Genomic DNA, 18560 nt, shown 5'->3' with positions numbered 1-18560 from the left:
TCGCTAGCAAGGACAACGGGGTCTCAAATAAGGGGTTCGGGATCTGAAAATGTTTAAGTAACATAAAGTTAGTTGTTTATCCCATTATAATCCGTTCGAGTAAAATATGATGATTTATTAGATTTTAGAATTTCTACTTATTTTTATGATTGACTAGATTTTAATTATAAATAAAATATAAATATAGATAAAAACCTAATTATAACTAAATTATATCTTGATTAATTAGGGACTATGTAGTCATTATCTTATTTGTTACAAAATAATAATGTATAATAAATTAATAGAATTACTTAAAATGTAGATCATAAGAATATTAGAATATAAATCTAATAATTATAATTTACAAATCTATCTATTAATCTAATAGATATGTAAATAAATAAATAAATAAATATACGTATTACATATATTTATACCTAAGTAATCATTAATGATAAAAATTATCATTAATAAAATTATATTGAAGGATATATAATATTATTAACATAGTTCATGTCTAAATAATCTATTTGCATTAATTAAGAAGAAAAATACCTAAATAAATAACTTAAATAAACTAATTAATTAATAAATTAATCACATCTGCCATCAGTGCTGGGCTCGGCCCAGCACTGTCTGCTACAGTGCTGGGCCGAGCCCAACACTATGCAGAAAGAAAGAGAAGGAGCTGAGGAAGAAGGAGAAAAAGAAAGAAAGAAGGAAGGAAAGAAAGAAGAAGAAGAAGAAGAGGAGGAAGAAGAAGAAGAACAGAAGAGAAAGAGAAGAAAGAAAGGAGGTGAGGGAGGCGGTTGCGGACCCGGGCCGGCGGGGAGGGCACCGGCCGCTGTTGGCCAGCCAGCGATCGGCCTCTCGCCGGTGGCTCGGCTCCGACGAGCCCACCCTCGGGCAAGAAAGAGAGAGAGAGAGAGAGAGAGAGAGAGAGAGAGAGAGAGAGAGAGAGGAGAGAGGAGCTCACCGGCGCTCGTGGAGGTGGCGACGGCGACGACCGGCCTCGGCGAGAGAGAGAGAGAGATAGAGAGAGAGAGCATCGAGAGAGAGAGAGAGAGAGATTTAAAGAGAGAGAGGGAAGGCGGTAGAGGAGTAGTAGTGGCGGCGCCGGGGCCCGCCGGGGCCCACCGCGGCCAGTTGGCCGCAACCGATTGGCTGCGGCAGCGGCCGCAGGCGCGTGGCGCTCCACCAAGCTACATGAGCAGTTGGCATGGGCACGAGGCCGGCCACAGTGTGGCCGGTCGCGTCGTGCCCATGAATTTTTTATTTTTTTGTGGATTGGGTTGTTACATATGGAGTCATTATTGATGAATTGAGTTTTTGCCTTGTCTCCTTCGTCTTCTTCTTTCCATTCTTTCGATCCCCAGTGACGCCGCTACTAACCTTCCTCGATCGGCCAATCACCCTAGTCCCTTAGGGGCGGCCCACTCCTCCCCCTTCTTCCAATCTATCCAACACCTTCCCTAACCCTTCCATCACCCATAACCTTTCCACCACCACTTATTCAGCAGTGCCACCTCATTAACGCCGGTCCATCACCATCCACTTTCATCTAGGATCTCGAGCCTCCATCCACGGATCCTAAGATAGACCCCCAATATTCGATTCACCTGAAACTTGATTTTTTTGAAAGCTATTTTCTAGAGCTACAACATATAAAAATCTCACGTCGATCCAACGGCAGCATCTTTCGAGATCTATTTTTCAAGTTTCATATCAAATCCTATCCAGATCTGAAAATTAGAATAGATCGAACCTTGGCCAAAAAGGGGAGATCGTATCAACAAGCTCTTCTTTCTGCGCTCTTCCAAGTCATTGGGTGCAAAGTGATGCGTGATTAGCTAGCAGTTGGGCTGGGCCACTTGTGTAGACTGATTTGGAGTAGGAGTAGACTCAAGTAGGCCTTAGGTATGAGCCGCCTTTCTCCTCTCCTCCTTAGGAAGCTAATTTAGCTGGTCCAACTTTGCCTCCATCAGTATAGCTAGAGAGAAAGCTTTCCTCAGAATTAGTGAGCCTTAAAGCCTTCCACTCAGCTTGTATGTCAGATATGAGCTCACTAATGAACTCTTTAGTGCCAAGTCCGACCAATTGGTGACTTGGTTGTAAATCTACTCCAACTCTTCTTGGTAGGCCCAAACTCTTGTTGACTAATTTAGCTTAGTCAGCATAACCTAAAAGTCCTCGTATTAGGTTTGACCTAACCGGGCACAAATTGCGTCAGCAAAAGCCTATCAAGATTCAAATAATAAAGTTCGCTCTATTGATCATCACACCTTCCAACTAAAACGATGCGAGCTAGACCTTCTAGTGGTCAGGCATGTCATGGTACATGAAAACTTTTCTACTAGATAGGTTCACTCTAGTGGTCTCCTCTAGAAAACTTTAAGAAGTCAAGCTTGATAGTCCAAGCTTGAATTCCTTAGTGTGGTCCATCATAGCAAGCCAACCGACCTCACGATGGATACTAATCACATTAGTTAGGAGCCCATGGGTCTAGCTTGCATCGAGCTAGGGCTGCATGCAGATCTAGCTCAATAGTTGATGCAGGCCTATCGGGTCATTCCACTAGTCATCCTTAGGCACGTATTTAGGCCCAAAGTTATGCTCATGGATCCAAAACTAAATCACATAAGGTGGTTGAAACATTTTGCTAGAATTCAATTTGCCTTGAGATTCGTGCACTTTATCTTATCTATAGAATCATTTGGACCCTAAACTAACCCTAGGGATGAAAATAAGTTTTGGCCTAGGGCCATTGCCATAGGTCGTTGTAGCCTCGGTGGCACCTAGGCAAGGTTGTTGGCCTATTGTAATCATCGTCCGGTAGGTCCTCGTGATGGTAGAGTGGTGACAAACTTAGGACAAAATTTGAGCTTAGGCACAATCTTTGTAGTAGTAGCCATGTCGCGTCACCGATGGGCCCACCGGCCCTTGATAGTTATGGATAGTGGCCAAGGCCTCACTATAATGGAGTCGTGGCGGCAGAGAGGCCTAAGGAAGCTAACGCGATATGGTTTGGCCATGGCATTGTTACAACGAGCGTAGCCATCGGATTCAACCAAGCCACATTAGCCGCAAGCTGCGATGGCCATTAATGGATGGCACCGGATGAGGAGCCTAACTATTGCCACCGGGGGCCACGAAAGGACTATATACCCGAGGCCACCATCCTTGGGTTTGTTGTAATGTGGAAAGCTGTTGATGGCAGTGATAAATCAGATCGAGAGGGCCTGGATTGTTGCCACTGGAAACTAGAATTTAGGCCCTAGCTTTCGCCATGGCTAGAGAAGACGATGTTGGGGCCATCACTGGGGCCTTCTCCAATGCCACTGCTTTGGCGAGAAAGGTCTACTATGGTGGTAGGAGGTCCACCACGGCCATAAGAAGAGCCGTGTTTGTAGTTTGGCCTCCTCTTCCCCACTCTCATGGTTTGAATTTTCCTTCTGTGTGGGGGCTAGTTCCACCATCATCGGTAACGCTGGCAGTGCAGAATGGCAGTGGGTAGATAATAGAGCCTCTATCAAGGCATGGATCACCTTTTTGAGCCTCTCGATGTTCTCCTTGGTGGATCTTGTAGATTCCTCCATGAATTTGAGTATCACCATCACCCACACGGGTGGGTTCATCAATGACAATGGCTAGTGGTGGTAATCTCTGTCAAATTTGCGTCATATTGTATGTTTACCATCGGCTAAGAAATGGGGCTCTCATACCACTATTTATGAGTTAGATCTGGGACAATCCATTCATAGAAAAATTATAAAAAAATTTCATGTCAGAAATCAATCTAATGGCTTTCCAATGAAGTAATTCCAAGGTTGGTTGAAAAAAATCACTAGAATAGTGGAGGAAGGTCAAAATAGGATATAAACAGGAATACCAACATTGCAGCAGTCGTTGGAGGTCGTTGGAGGTGGCGAGTGGCGGTGGGATAGTGGAGGTTGGCCGTAGGATAAGGTGGCTCATGAGGGGAGATGTGGTTGATATTTGGTAGCTTGATAATGGTTCTAGATTAGATCTACTCCTTAAAAAAAAGATGATAGTGATTAAAAGATAAAGGCAAGATAAATAAATTAACTAATTAACTCGATATTTATTCCATGATGATAATTAACTAATTATCTCTCCTATCTATAGAGTAGAGTCATACAGATTTGCCTTGTTAGGCTTACATCAGCGGATTATCTATTTTAATTTAAATTTAAAAATAATAAGAAAAAATAATTAACTAAACTACCTAACTGACTCGAAACTCGTGGTCAGATTGTAACATTCTAACCAAAGTATATATATTCTAGATAAGTATTCTATATATTTTTCTAAACTTTTTACTAAACAACCAAGGGCAAAAATAAGAAGAAAGAGGAAGTATATATTAGAATAGAAGAATAGTGATGTGAGAATAGATGTGAAGAGAAGAGGCATATATAGATGATGTGGTTCGGCACAACAGAGTCACCTCAAAAGGATATTGGGTTCACTACATCAAATCTAGTTATCATAGAGACTTTTATTATAGTACTAATAACCTTGGGCTAACGGGTTTGAACGTCCTAAAGGGTCTTTCAAATGCCTTCGGCTTTTTGTAGAACAAGTGATCTTGAGTTGGGCTATTCGAATGCCAAGAAGAGGGTTCAAATGGTCTTACGTCGCTTGAGTCAAAGAGTGCAAAATAGAGTTTCAACGAAGCATTAGAATGCCCCATAAGCTGTTCAAATGCTTGACACTTATATCATTTTGTGTTAGAGTTAATCTGAATATGGAGGGCTGCTCCTCTATGCCTCCATGATGGTTCCCCACCCTATGTGAGCGTCATGTTGGGAATTACACTAGGCGATCCACTAAGGCTGGCTAAACCTAGCCTGACACAAGCGTGATGCGGGTAGCTATCGGGCTAGGTTTAGACCAAAGTGCAGAGGGGCTCTTCCCTCCCCCACTCGACACCGTCCCCACGAAGGCCAACCTCCCACCGACGGCTAGTCGATGCCCGGCCCACCGCATATAGAAGGGAAAGGAGGGAGTACCATGGCAACCAATGGTGGCCCACGATGAAGCACTCAAGGGCCTCACGAAGGAGCTGTCCCCTTGCCTAGCCCAACAACTGTCGAACTTGGCAATTATCGCTAGCCTACTAAGCGCACATAAAGTGCAGAGCATGTGTCCCGCACTTTTATTTGGGTGTTACACCTTCTTCCTCAATTGTCATACCTTCCTAGACCTATAAGGTTGGCCTCTCCTCCCTTCTCTTCTCCTCTCATTCTCAAATCCACCACTTCCATCATTATCTCAATCATGCCCCATCCCTTGCCGACATCATCTAACAATCCATCCGCCAACATAATTCATCCTAATTAAGGACATAACAGTAGAATTTTAATTTTCGCAATAATGAGGGCAACTATGAATATATAAATGTTTGGTTAAGTTAGAAACAATTTCTCACGAAATCTAACTAAAATCATATAATTTCATTATGTATAAAAGAAAATTCAAAATCATTCCAGATCAATTGAATTCCTCTAACATACTAGACAAGTGATCTCTATCTGATTCGAGGATTCTAAACAAGGTATAAAAGAGTTACTAGTTCAACTCAATTAAGAAATTGAGTAATAGATGAACTATATCTAAAGGTACATAGCCTCTTATTTATTTATTTATTTACTTTGATTCTTTTTAACTATTTAATATCTTCCACTCACTTAACAGTTTAGATAAAAATTATTAAATTAATTATTATTTACTCTTAAATTTTCTGTCTCATTTTTTTCTAAATAAAAATGAAATTATCTTTAGAACGTCTAAAATTAGTCATGTATTATTATTCTAATAGAAAAAATTATAAGTAGCATTTGGGAGGTTTTATATTATTGGGACGAATACAATTTTATTTTTGGATAGGGGCCCAGTTTATTTGGAAAAAAAAATCTCTTCTTTCAGCTATTTGCAACTTGACTTTAGCTTCCTGATGTTGTGCAACTGATCCAAGAAGTTAGACAATTAATAAAGGACTAGTCCTATTCTCTATACTAAAATACCCTTTCTTGGAGAAACACTTGCAAATCAGTTTGACTTGCTTCATCCCAGCTTTATAACTACTCCGATCCAAAAGTTATACAATACTTGGCTTCCAAGAACAAGTGAGATGCCTTGAAGAAGTCCACGCACATTTTCACTCACATAACAATTTTTTTTTAAAAAAAAAATCTTGGAAAAGATTCAAGAATACGACACATTATGACCCACGAGTACCATGAAATTTAGTCAAAGCATGCATATATGGCTAAGGTTAGAGGGGCGGAGGGATTTTGTATTATAATGTTCATCTTGTATTTACATATATAGTTAAACCATTTTGGGTTATACTCATTGGACCGTGTACTCGTTTTTTTTTTAATAGAATATTCATATATTTAGACGAAGACGACATTGATGTGGAGGAGTAGCTAGCTTCTTTTACTTACTTTTAATTATTTTATTTTTAAATTAGCTATTGTTCCGGCCCTTCCATGGGCTTTGTACTTTGGTTAGCGTAACATCCCATTAAAAAAAAGGGTAAACATGCACTTGCGCTCATTTTTCTTTACCCCTTTTATTCTTGCCGTGTCAAAGTGCCGCTGAAGCTCACCAACCCCATGGCCCGCACAGCTGATGAGTCCTCTTCGAGACTTTGACCTTGTAAAGTTAATTTGAGTTTACTTCACTCTTTAGCTCTTCCCCCATTTTTTTTCCTTTTCCTTCTTTTGGTCCCGTCGAGTGATCGACTTGTCGACAACCTCGTGCCTTCTCGCGCCGACTAGGTAGCTTCCTCCTATCATCCTCGTGACGATGGTGCTCTTTATGGACCGTTTTGTGCCCCAATGGAGGCTACACGTGCACGTGGTAGCCTCCCCTTGACTTTTGAGCTATTTTTTGACCATCCTCACAAGTGTCACCCTTTTCGACTGGTTGTAAACTTTTTTGTTCGTGAGGCGAGGCTTTTGGTGTCATCCTTCAGTGCCTTCATAGTTGGAGTCATCGGATGGCCCCTTACCCTAGTGCAGCCTTGCTGGGGGGACATTCTCATCGTCGGCCACCTCTGGCAATAGATCTCCTTCTTGGTTGGCCGTTGCTGGCTGAGGAGATGACTTTAGTGGAGTCGGCTAGGGCAGTTGGTGGCTGAGATCACTAGAAGCTCTATTTGGAGGAGGCCTCAGCTCCACCGGCCAAGTCGGCACTATGAGTGCTTTCCTCGACTGGTAGGGTGCCGGTTGGCATGTCAACCTCAACTGCTTTGGTTGAGAGAAGGAAAAGAGGTGTGATGCTAGTGCTAGGCTAGGTGGCCCAGCCCAGCTTAGGGCTTTGGTTGGGTTAAGCCCAACATGGGTGTGGTCCAACCCAAGTGGAGGGTTGGGTTGAGCCAAAACCAAGTTGGCTTGGGCTGAGTGTAGCCCAACCCGACCAGCCCATGTTCGTTGTGGATTGGGGTGCACCCAACCCAAGTGGAGGTTTGGGTTAAGCACAACCCAAGTTGGCTTATGCTGACTGCAACCTAGCCCAAGATTGGAGTGAGTTGGGCGAGCAGCCCAAAACCCAAGTTAGTGTTATGTTGTGTTGGGCTACTATCAGCCCAACTCATGTTTGGTTTGGGTTGGGTGCAGTCCAACCCATGGTTTTGTAAATTGGGTTACAATCCAGCCCCAACCCAAGTAGGTTGTTTAGCTTATTTTGGGTTTGGGGTTTTAGGTTAAACTTTGCTAACCTGATTTATAATTTTTGGGTCAGTTGTAGCTCAACTCATTGCTTTGGGCCTTGAGCTAGCCCAACCGGGGTTAGTTATTTTTTTAAAAATTTAATTTATATTAATTTTTTATTTAATCATTTATGTCAATTTGAACACTAAATATTAATTATCTTTAGAAAATAGTTTTGTTAGTTATAATAATTGTTAAATATCAAGATTGTTAGATAAGATTGTGGTAAAAAATGCCACTGCTAATTGTTCATAATGGGAATTTATCTTTAATTATATTTACTCATTATTGTATTTTTATTTATATTTCTTAGAAGTAGATACTTATTTGACTTTATGTTTACCATATTTTAGTGAAAATATTTTTAAATTAGTAGATGAAGAGTTCCTAAAAGGTCATAATATATTCTTAAAGTTCAAATTGGAAAATGTCATTAGAGTTCAGGCTGTTTTAAAGGTTCAATTAGAAAAATTGAAAAGAAAAGAAAAACCAAGTATAGCTGAAATAATTAAGCATATAATAATGTTGATAATTAAGGCGTGGAATGAAAGAAATTAGAATAAGAGATCAAAAAGATTAATTAATCATCAAAAACTATAACTTATATTACATACCCACTACCCGCTCATTTAAGACCTTAACGCAATGAGCAAAAAATAAATAAATAAAACACATGCATGCTTTACATAATGTTGCAAGAATTAGGATCATAAGTAGGCTCATGATAAACAATAGGATAAGATTGCATCACGCCACCACGGTATGGCAAAAGCATTGGATCCACGTAATACGTAGGAGCTTCTTTGTTACTGCTTGCCTTTTCCTCTTTCTTCTTCTCCTCTCCTACGCTCATCAACTCCGCGTGACACATCCGTTTCCGGAGCGCCGTCGTTAGGGCGATCGAGTCAATGCCATCGCCGATGACGACAATCTTGTCTTCTCCTTCCAGTGATGTAGATGTAACACCTACCAAATTAACAGTTTCCAACTTAGAACAATTTGATATGCATATATGCGTACTGCTTGCTAAGAATAATTAAGTTGATGATTACCAGAGAAGCCCACAACAATCTTGAGAGCCTTTGATCTCCTTTTTGCATCCTCCATGGCGAGCTTGATGACAATCTTTTGCTGAAATGAGTCAAAGGAAAGAAAGTTAGAGACGATGGTCTCAAGCATATCAAGAATTGAGCACTATGAGTAGATAGATGCTGATCATATATTGAGTAGCTTAACTACCTTAACCATGTTGGTGTTGGAAAAGATGATCTCAGAAATCTATCTATGTAGAATTTGATTACTAGGAAGCAATTCTTGCTAGCTTTATAAAGGCAAGTGAGAGGCAAACGGTGTGGAAGTTTCCTTCTCATAAGAATGGCATATGGGAAGACCTGGGAGTTGCTTGACTTGTTCGAAGCTGACCCAAGTCTTCTTCTTAGCATTATTAAATAGATATAGTTTCGATCTTTGTCCATATCCTATCTTTATAGATTTTTATCACTCTACCAACGGAGTTAAATTAAATAAAAATGTAAAAGAACCTTTCTAACCTAAGAACAGCAAATGAAAATAGAGAAAATTACACCTCTTCTAAAAATTGAAAAATACAAAAATATTACAAAAATACCCCTCATTTTAATTTAAAATTTGGTTCCCCGTTTTATTTTAAATTTAGAAGAATTTATTTAAAGATATTAAGATCATTTTTTAATACATTTATACGGATTATTGAGAAAACTAACAAACAGGAGCGTATAAGGCACTAAAAATAATGTGACATGAATTGAATGATAAATAATAATAACAAATACTAAAATATAGGCTATGTTCTCTAGAAAAACAAAATTTAATTTACTTCCGCGTACACCACGTGTCAGTATTATCATATGAAACCGTGTCCCGGTTTCAGACCTTAACTTCCACGAAGACCACTTTTGATTACTATATTAATATTTAGAAGAGGAAAGAAAAGATTCCTTCGCAAGCATCCAGCTACTCATTCCACTTCATCATTTTCTATTGAAATCTGCATAAAGCTTCTTTTTTTTAAAGTAAAAAGTCCTTGGACTGCATTCATCCCTTAGTACAACAGGTCTAGCTCTTGTACAGACCTGAGCTCACAATTTCTTTTCTCTTAAGGCAAAACGTGCTAGTGCACGGGCTTTGCCATTGTTCCCTCTTTGCTAGTAAATCTAACATGAATTTGAGGGTGGAGGGATAACAGAGCTTTTATCTGGCATATAATCAAGTGGGTTTGCCGGTCTTCAATATCCACTTGTTTGTTAACTGTCTTCACTGCCATTTGATAGTCGCTGAAGTTCCAGACAGGTTGCTGTCCACATAGCTTTAGATCTTCATTTAACCCACGCAGAATGGCCATTGATTCTCCAAACAAGACATTGGTGCAAAATTTAAGGAGGATAGACTAACATGTTCTTTTGTTGGGGCCACCCTCGTGGAAAAAGATTCCTACTCCCTCAAGGGAGTCCCCTTTCCAACTAGCGTCTACAACAGACCAAAAGGTCATCAGGGTCTGGGCAAGCAAGCTCATTTTGAGCTTTATTCTCTAAGTCCTCTACGAAACCATCATGTAGCGATATTTTTGTTAGCCAAGCTTGAGAGGAGAAGCAACTCTCAATAATGGTTTGGGCATCCTTCACAGCAAGGGAAGGCGAGGCTGTGATGTTGCAATATAGTTGGGCATTACGAGTGTTCCATATGTTCCATAATAGGACAAAACAAAGCACCAAGTCTTCTTCTGTGAGCATTGAACTGAGGAGAACCAGCCAACCGTTTAAGTTCCTTAGACCAGAATCAAATTGGACAGATAATCTACTGCCAAACCAGTTAGCTTTTGCAAATGGACAGTGTTAGGTTTTTATTGTTGGCAATTGTGTACAAAATATTCTAAGTATTTTTATACATGTATATGAACTTTTATACATGTATATGAACTTTTATACAAGTCTAGAAAGTATTTGTTTTGATTGATTGCAAGATTAATGGAGAAAAGTTTACGAGTTCAAATCGCGTTCACACTGCGTTCACAAGGCGTTCATATAGACAGAGAGCAGCGTTCACAAGCGTGTTCGAACGCGGGTACATGCGCTCGCATAGACAGTAAAATCACGTTCACAAACGCGTTCGAACGCGGGTACATGCGTTCACACAGACAGTAACATCATGTTCACAAGCGCGTTTGAACGTGGGTATATGCGTTCGCACAGACAGAAACACCGCGTTCACAAGCGCAAAGTGCAGTTTTTACATGCGTTCGAATGCAGTCATGACCCGTTCGAACGCACCTGAGATTAAGTCATGCCGTTCGAATGCACCTATGAAGTTTGCGATTTTTTCTACTTTAGTGAGTTCGGATAAGACTTAGATTTGGCTCTATCTTTGAAATCATATATAAGTATTGTGATACCCTAACTCTAAGGAGGTTAAAGAAGCAATTTCTAAGGAGACTTCTTGAGGCTACATCGGTTCTTCAACGAACAACGTCCTACTCTTCTACAAAGCTTAATCTTTCGTCTTAAGGGTTATCTATACGAAATATCAATTTCGAGGGCTACTGAGGTTGGATATCAATCACGCGAAGCAGTGAATCGTGGGTTCTAGCGAGTAAGACTGAGAATAACAAAGTCCTGAGGATCGACGGTTTGTCTTCTGACTCAGTTTTGTAACTGCATATCCCAGATCAGTCTAATCAAATGCATGATAAAATATGATTGACTGTAATCATCTCTATATAAAGTCATATAATCATGCTGGAAGCCAAAATTATGCATGTACATAATATGTAATATATCCTAATTTAAGAGAGGGATCTAGGGGATAAGACTACTCACCGTCTGATCAGAAGATACAAACCACGCATCTCTCACGTCCGTCAGGTAACCGAGTGACACTCATCGCTAGCAAGGTCCACGGGGTCTCAAATAAGGGGTTCGGGATCGTCTGAAAATGTTTAAGTAACATAAAGTTAGTTGTTTATCCCATTATAATCCGTTCGAGTAAAATATGATGATTTATTAGATTTTAGAATTTCTACTTATTTTTATAATTGGCTAGATTTTTATTATAAATAAAATATAAATATAGATAAAAACCTAATTATAATTAAATTATATCTTGATTAATTAGGGACTATGTAGCCGTTATCTTCTTTGTTACAAAATAATAATGTATAATAAATTAATAGAATTACTTAAAAAAAATGTATATCATAAGAATATTAGAATATAAATCTAATAATTATAATTTACAAATTTATCTATTAATCTAATATACATATAAGTAAGTAAATAAATAAATATAAGTATTACCTATATTTATGCCTAATTAATCATTAATTATAAAAATTATCATTAATAAAATTACATTGAAGGATATATAATATTATTAAAATAGTTAATGTCTAAATAATCTATTTGCATTAATTAAGAAGCAAAATACTTAAATAAATAACATAAATAAACTAATTAATTAATAATTTAATTACAACTGCCATCAGTGCTGGGCTCGGCCCAGCACTGTCTGCTACAGTGCTGGGCCGAGCCCAACACTGTGCAGAAAGAGAAAAGAGGAGCTGAGGAAGAAGGAGAAAAAGAAAGAAAGAAAGAAAAAAAGAAGAAAGAAGAAGAAGAAGAAGAAGAAGAAGAAGAAGAAGAGGAAGAGAAGAAAGAGAGGAGGTGAGGGAGGAGGTTGCGGACCCGGGCCGGCGGGGAGGGCACCGGCCGCTGCTGGCCAGCCAGCGGCCGGCCTCTCGCCGGTGGCTCGGCTCCGACGAGCCCACCCTCGGGCAAGAAAGAGAGAGAGAGAGAGAGAGAGGGAGAGAGAGAGAGAGAGAGAGCTCACCGGCGCTCGAGGAGGTGGCGACGGCGACGACCGGCCTCGGAGAGAGAGAGAGAGAGAGATAGAGAGAGAGAGCATCCAGAGAGAGAGAGAGAGAGAGAGAGAGATTTAAAAAGAGAGAGGGAAGGCGGTGGGAGGTGGCTGCGGCGGCGCTGGGGCCCGCCGCTGCCAGATGGCCGCAGCCGGTTGGCTGCGGCGATGCGAGGGGGGGTGCGTGGCACCTCCCCCACGCAGCCCCACTGCATGGGCACGAGGCCGGTCACACTGTGGCCGGCCACGTCGTGCCCATGCAAAATTAATTTTTTTTTTTTTTGGTTGGGTTGTTACATTAAGTGTAATGCCCCAACCCGACATGGGTACGTGCACGCCCCTGTGACCACACGGCACGTGCGGCGCACAAGACAAGACGGGCATGGCCTGTCATTTGCAAATACACCCGTGCTCACCTAATCAATCACCAAATAAATCATACTATCAACATCACGATCATCACCGACATATTAGTATAATATCATCATACTAGGCTATTGTGCACAGTTAACATCCGGTACCCAGTCTCAAATTCAGCTCAAAAGCTCAAAACATACCCTACCAACCATTAAGGGTATCTCAATCATATAATCATACATTGTCTATCAGTAAGGGTATCATCATCATCTAGACTCGGGTACCTAACTAGCTGATAGAAACAACATGAGGATAACTCGCCAAATATGTCCTAGCAAACATTATGTGTCCGAATATCTACTGCACACAAAGACTATTGATTTTTAATGTAAGGCCATAGGATCGCGACTATGTCGAGCAATCAATCATCTTCAGGCATGCCCTAACCCTCGCGCCCACTCAGGTATCCTAGTACTTTCTACCAATCATCATATCAATAAGATTTTATACTTTCCTTTTAAATGACAAATTATATGCATTTTATTCAGTACTATAATAAGTTATACATATCAAGAATTTAGGTGGTAGGAAAGTCAAAATAAATATATAATACGATAAAATCTCTAATAGTATATGTATCAAATGCATATTCATACTAGTATATCATATGCATACTCATGCTAGATATCATCTCGACATATAGTCATAATAGTATAATCATCTCTAATCATCTCTACAAATTACCACCATACTCATATCCAAAATCAATCTAATCAAATGCATAATAAAAATATGCTCGATTGAAATCATCTTTAAATAATTTATATAATCATACTAGAGGCCAAAACATGCATATACATAATTATATAATATATCCTAATTTAATAAATGTGTCTAGGGGATAAGACCATTTACCATTTGATTAGAAGACTCAACACACATATCCCTCACATCTATCAATCAACCATCACCAATCGCTAGTAAGGTTCTTGGGGTCTTTGAAAAAACACCTAGACACACGTATGTATCTAAATCCTAGGCAATGATATCACTCGTTTGCTTAAGTAAAAATTGTAAGAAATATTAAAAAACAAAAGCAAAGATGAACGCCAAGATTTTAACGTAGAAAAACCCAAACGAAAAAAAAATCACTCATCCAAACTCGGATCAAAACCAATCACTAGAATAGTAGAAGTTACAAAACCGACTCACAAGACAAACCATCGATCCTCATAAATTTGTTTTTCTCAGTCTTGCTCGCTAGAACCCACGATTCATCGTTTCTCGTAATTAATATCCAACCTCAGTAGCCCTCGAGATTGATCTTTCGTCTAGATAGCCCTTAAGACGAAAGATTAAGCATTGTAGAAGAGTAGGACCTTGTTGGTTGAAGAAACGATGTAGCCTCAAAAAATCTCTTTCAAAATTGCTTCAACAACCACCCTAGAGTTAGGGTATCACAATACTTATATAGGATCTTTAAGATAGAGCCAAATCCAAGTTTTATCCCAACTCACGAAAGTCCAAAAATTGCAAACTTCGTAGGTGCATTCGATCTCGGCCCGGGTAAGTTCGAATGGACTGACTTGATATTAGGTGCGTTCGAACGGGCCATGACTACGTTTGAACGCGCGTAGAAACAGCACTCTCTGTCTGTGCGAACGCCTGCACTCGCGTTCGAACGCGATTGTGAACGCTGCTCTCTGTCTGTGTGAACGCACGCTCATGTTCGAACGTTCTTGTGAACGCTACTCCCTATTTGTGTGAACGTGTGCGCTCTCAAATACGCTTGTGAACGCTACTCTCTATCTGTGTGAACTTCCTGTGAACGCGCTATGAACGCATTGTAAACTCGTAAACTTTTCTCCATTTATCTTGCAATTCTTCAAACCAAATACTTTCTAGACTTGTATAAATGCTCATATACATATATAAAAACACTTAGAATATTTTATACATAATTACTAACAAAAAAAATCTAATAGTCTCAAATAAGGGAGTTCGAAGTCTAAAAATATTTAAGTAGTATAAAGTTATTCGTTTATCCGATCAAAATCCATTCGAGTAAAACTATGATAATTTATTAGGTTTAAAAATTAATTAGATTTGTAGGATAAATTTAATTATGATAATATTAATATGCTAATACCATAATTTATATTTATTAACAAGAATCCAAGTTCGCCAATTATAGTAATATAGTAATTTATCTTTTTTTGTATATAATTAATGATAGCCATATATATATATATATATATATATATATGATTTATAAAAATATAATTATAAATAATTATTTTGTGATACTTACTCTTATTTAATTAATCACAAATTATAGCCATTATTCTTTTATACAAAAATTATATGCAAGATTAGTACATCATTCTATACAAAGTAGTAGACAATAATAAGATGCTAAAAATAGTTATATAAATTTATGAATATAACTTGCTCCAATGAACATTTTTTTTTTTTGACAAATAGCATACAACCCTTGTTTCAAGCTCCATTGAACGTATAAAGCATATTTAGTTGCTAATGGATTTCATCGATAGGAGGGCATTGATTTTACCGAAACATGCAATCTTGATGTAAGGCACACCACCATCTAAACGGCTATTGCATTATCAGTCCATTACCACTGGCCTGTTCGTCAACTCGATGTTCGAAATGTTTTTTTTTTCATGGGTCACTAAGAGAAGAGGTCTACATGTTTGTCGCCTCCACAAGTCTTTCTACGGCTTGAAGCAAGCTCCGCGAGCTTGGTTTCAATGGTTTTCATACTATCTTAAGAATCTTGGTTTTGAAGAGTTCAAAAGTAATTACTCTTTGTTTACTCACTATCACAAAGGTTGTTAAAATTTTCTTATTAATATATGTGAATGACATTGAAAACTAGAAATATGTCTACTCATATTTCTTGATTAATTTATAAACTTGGTAAGCTTCTTGTGACGAAGAACCTAGGTAAACTCTATTATTTCTGTGGAGAGGAATCTCACTATGCCAATAGTGGTTCATACCTTTTCCGAACCAAATACATCATTGACTTACTATTTCATACCAAATTTACAGATGTCAAACATATATTTTTTTTCAATCACTTCAGTAACAATATAAATTTCTTTACAAATGTCTACGTTGATGATTGACTGACAATCTTGTCTTCTCCTTCTAGTGATGTAGATGTAACACCTACCAAGTTAACAGTTTACAACTTAGAATAATTTCATATGCGTATCTGTACTGCTTGTTAAGACAATTAAGTTGATGACTGCATGGTTAGCTTGATGTCAATCTTTTGCTGAAATGAATCGAAGGAAGAGATGATCGTGTCTAGCTTATTTAGAATTGAGTACTGTGAGTAGATGTTGATCGTTGAGTAGATTAATTACCTTAACCATGCATGTTGGTGTTGGCAAAGATGATCTCAGAAATCCAAGTAAAAAGAATTTGATGGCCTGATAACTAGGAAGTAATTCTGGATGGCTTTGTAAAAGACAAGGAGAGAGAGAGGCATCTGGTGTGGAAGTCTTAAAAAGGACAGAAAGGATTCATGCACGTTGGAAGATTTGGCATTGCTTGACTTGTTCTAATGCTGATCAAGTCTAGTAACTGTACATTTAGTTGCTCTTCTTCGTACCACGCACTAAACGACAGCAGGTTCCGGGGTCCAATTAACCTATTTGTACTTGTAGGTGATTTTAGTGGACTTAGCATAAGCTCAGTCCTGTAACTCATTGTCATCCACTTGCCAAAATCTCTAACAAGGTACCATGCCACTTGCCAAAATCTAAGACGACTTTCACTTGGTATAACTTCTTTGCATAGGATTTGAGGATTATCAGTGGATGTGGAGATGCTAAAATAATTTATTTTATTTTAAGAGAATTTCACCCTCTAGCAAATAGTGAAATTATAATAAATTTTATCTACCATTATTGTTTGAAAATATATAAGAATTCATCTCAATATGTTTCTATTTTTCTATTATACCATTTATCGTTAATATATATATATAGAGAGAGAGAGAGGGAGAGAGAGAGAGACAACAAAAATATGATAATAATACATAATTTTAAACATTAATAATATATTTGTTAAACTAACTAAACAAATAGTCATATATTCTAATTATCCAAATAAAAGGGTTACATGTTCCACGACGAAAAATTCATTCATAGAAAAATTATAAATTTTTATGAATGGTAGCCTCGAGAGGACTCCTGGATTTAATATCTTTGAAATTAATATTTTTTTAAAATTATAGAAGTAAATATTTATTAGACTTTATACTTATCATATTTTGGTGAAAATATTTTCGGTAGTAGATGAGTTTAAATCCATAAAAAGCCATATATTCTTAAAGTCCAAATTGAAAAATGTATCGAAACACAAGCAGGGTGTTTTAAAGGTTCAATTAGAAAAATTGAAAAGAAAAGAAAAAACAGAGTATAGGTGAAATAATTAAGCATATAATAATGTTGATAATTAAGGTGTGGAATGAAACAAATTAGACTAAGAGATCAAAAAGATTAATTAATCATCAAAACTATAACTTATATTACATACCCACTACCCGCTCATTTAAGACCTTAACGCAATGAGAAAAAAATAAATAAATAAAACACATGCATGCTTTACATAATGTTGCAAGAATTAGGATCATAAGTAGGCTCATGATAAACAATAGGATAAGATTGCATCACGCCACCACGGTATGGCAAAAGCATTGGATCCACGTAATACGTAGGAGCTTCTTTGTTACTGCTTGCCTTTTCCTCTTTCTTCTTCTCCTCTCCTACGCTCATCAACTCCGCGTGACACATCCGTTTCCGGAGCGCCGTCGTTAGGGCGATCGAGTCAATGCCATCGCCGATGACGACAATCTTGTCTTCTCCTTCCAGTGATGTAGATGTAACACCTACCAAATTAACAGTTTCCAACTTAGAACAATTTGATATGCATATATGCGTACTGCTTGCTAAGAATAATTAAGTTGATGATTACCAGAGAAGCCCACAACAATCTTGAGAGCCTTTGATCTCCTTTTTGCATCCTCCATGGCGAGCTTGATGACAATCTTTTGCTGAAATGAGTCAAAGGAAAGAAAGTTAGAGACGATGGTCTCAAGCATATCAAGAATTGAGCACTATGAGTAGATAGATGCTGATCATATATTGAGTAGCTTAACTACCTTAACCATGTTGGTGTTGGAAAAGATGATCTCAGAAATCTATGTAGAATTTGATTACTAGGAAGCAATTCTTGCTAGCTTTATAAAGGCAAGTGAGAGGCAAACGGTGTGGAAGTTTCCTTCTCATAATAATGGCATATGGGAAGACCTGGGAGTTGCTTGACTTGTTCGAAGCTGACCCAAGTCTTTCTTCTTCTTAGCATTATTAAATAGATCGAAACTATATCCTATCTTTATATCTTTTTATCACTCTACCAACGGAGTTAAATTAAATAAAAATGTAAAAGAACATTTATAACCTAAGAACAGCTAACGAAAATAGAGAAAATTACATCTCTACTAAAAATTTAAGAAAAATAAAATAATACAAAAATACCCCTCGTTTTAATTTAAAA

The 18560-nt window shown here is 38.2% G+C and overlaps 2 protein-coding genes across 2 annotated transcripts; both read right to left on the bottom strand.

The window, feature by feature from the left end:
- Window positions 1–8286: 8286 nt before the first annotated feature.
- LOC140767359 (heavy metal-associated isoprenylated plant protein 47-like) lies at window positions 8287–9101 on the bottom strand. Its single transcript, XM_073107227.1, has 3 exons — window positions 8964–9101; window positions 8777–8855; window positions 8287–8690 (listed from the first exon to the last, which is right to left on the bottom strand). Exons 1-3 carry the CDS (start codon window positions 8970–8972, stop codon window positions 8407–8409), a joined length of 372 nt encoding a protein of 123 aa, XP_072963328.1. The 5' UTR covers window positions 8973–9101; the 3' UTR covers window positions 8287–8406.
- Window positions 9102–17481: 8380 nt separating this feature from the next.
- LOC140767352 (heavy metal-associated isoprenylated plant protein 47-like) lies at window positions 17482–18296 on the bottom strand. The gene is made up of 3 exons (XM_073107220.1): window positions 18166–18296; window positions 17979–18057; window positions 17482–17892 (listed from the first exon to the last, which is right to left on the bottom strand). The coding sequence occupies exons 1-3, from the start codon at window positions 18172–18174 to the stop codon at window positions 17609–17611; spliced, it is 372 nt and encodes a 123-aa protein (XP_072963321.1). The 5' UTR covers window positions 18175–18296; the 3' UTR covers window positions 17482–17608.
- Window positions 18297–18560: the final 264 nt, after the last annotated feature.

The sequence above is a fragment of the Typha angustifolia genome, chromosome 9 (genome assembly GCF_048772165.1).
Source record: "Typha angustifolia cultivar Huaian chromosome 9, ASM4877216v1, whole genome shotgun sequence".
NCBI lineage: Eukaryota > Viridiplantae > Streptophyta > Magnoliopsida > Poales > Typhaceae > Typha > Typha angustifolia.
Note: the sequence above shows the minus strand (reverse complement) of the source record. Positions and strands in the feature narration are given on the sequence as shown.

Coding starts and splice junctions, on each gene's coding strand:
- LOC140767359 (XM_073107227.1), bottom strand. Junction 8,691..8,776: donor GATTGTTGTGGGCTTCTCTG/GTAATCATCAAC, acceptor TTAATTTGGTAG/GTGTTACATCTACATCACTG.
- LOC140767352 (XM_073107220.1), bottom strand. Junction 17,893..17,978: donor GATTGTTGTGGGCTTCTCTG/GTAATCATCAAC, acceptor TTAATTTGGTAG/GTGTTACATCTACATCACTG.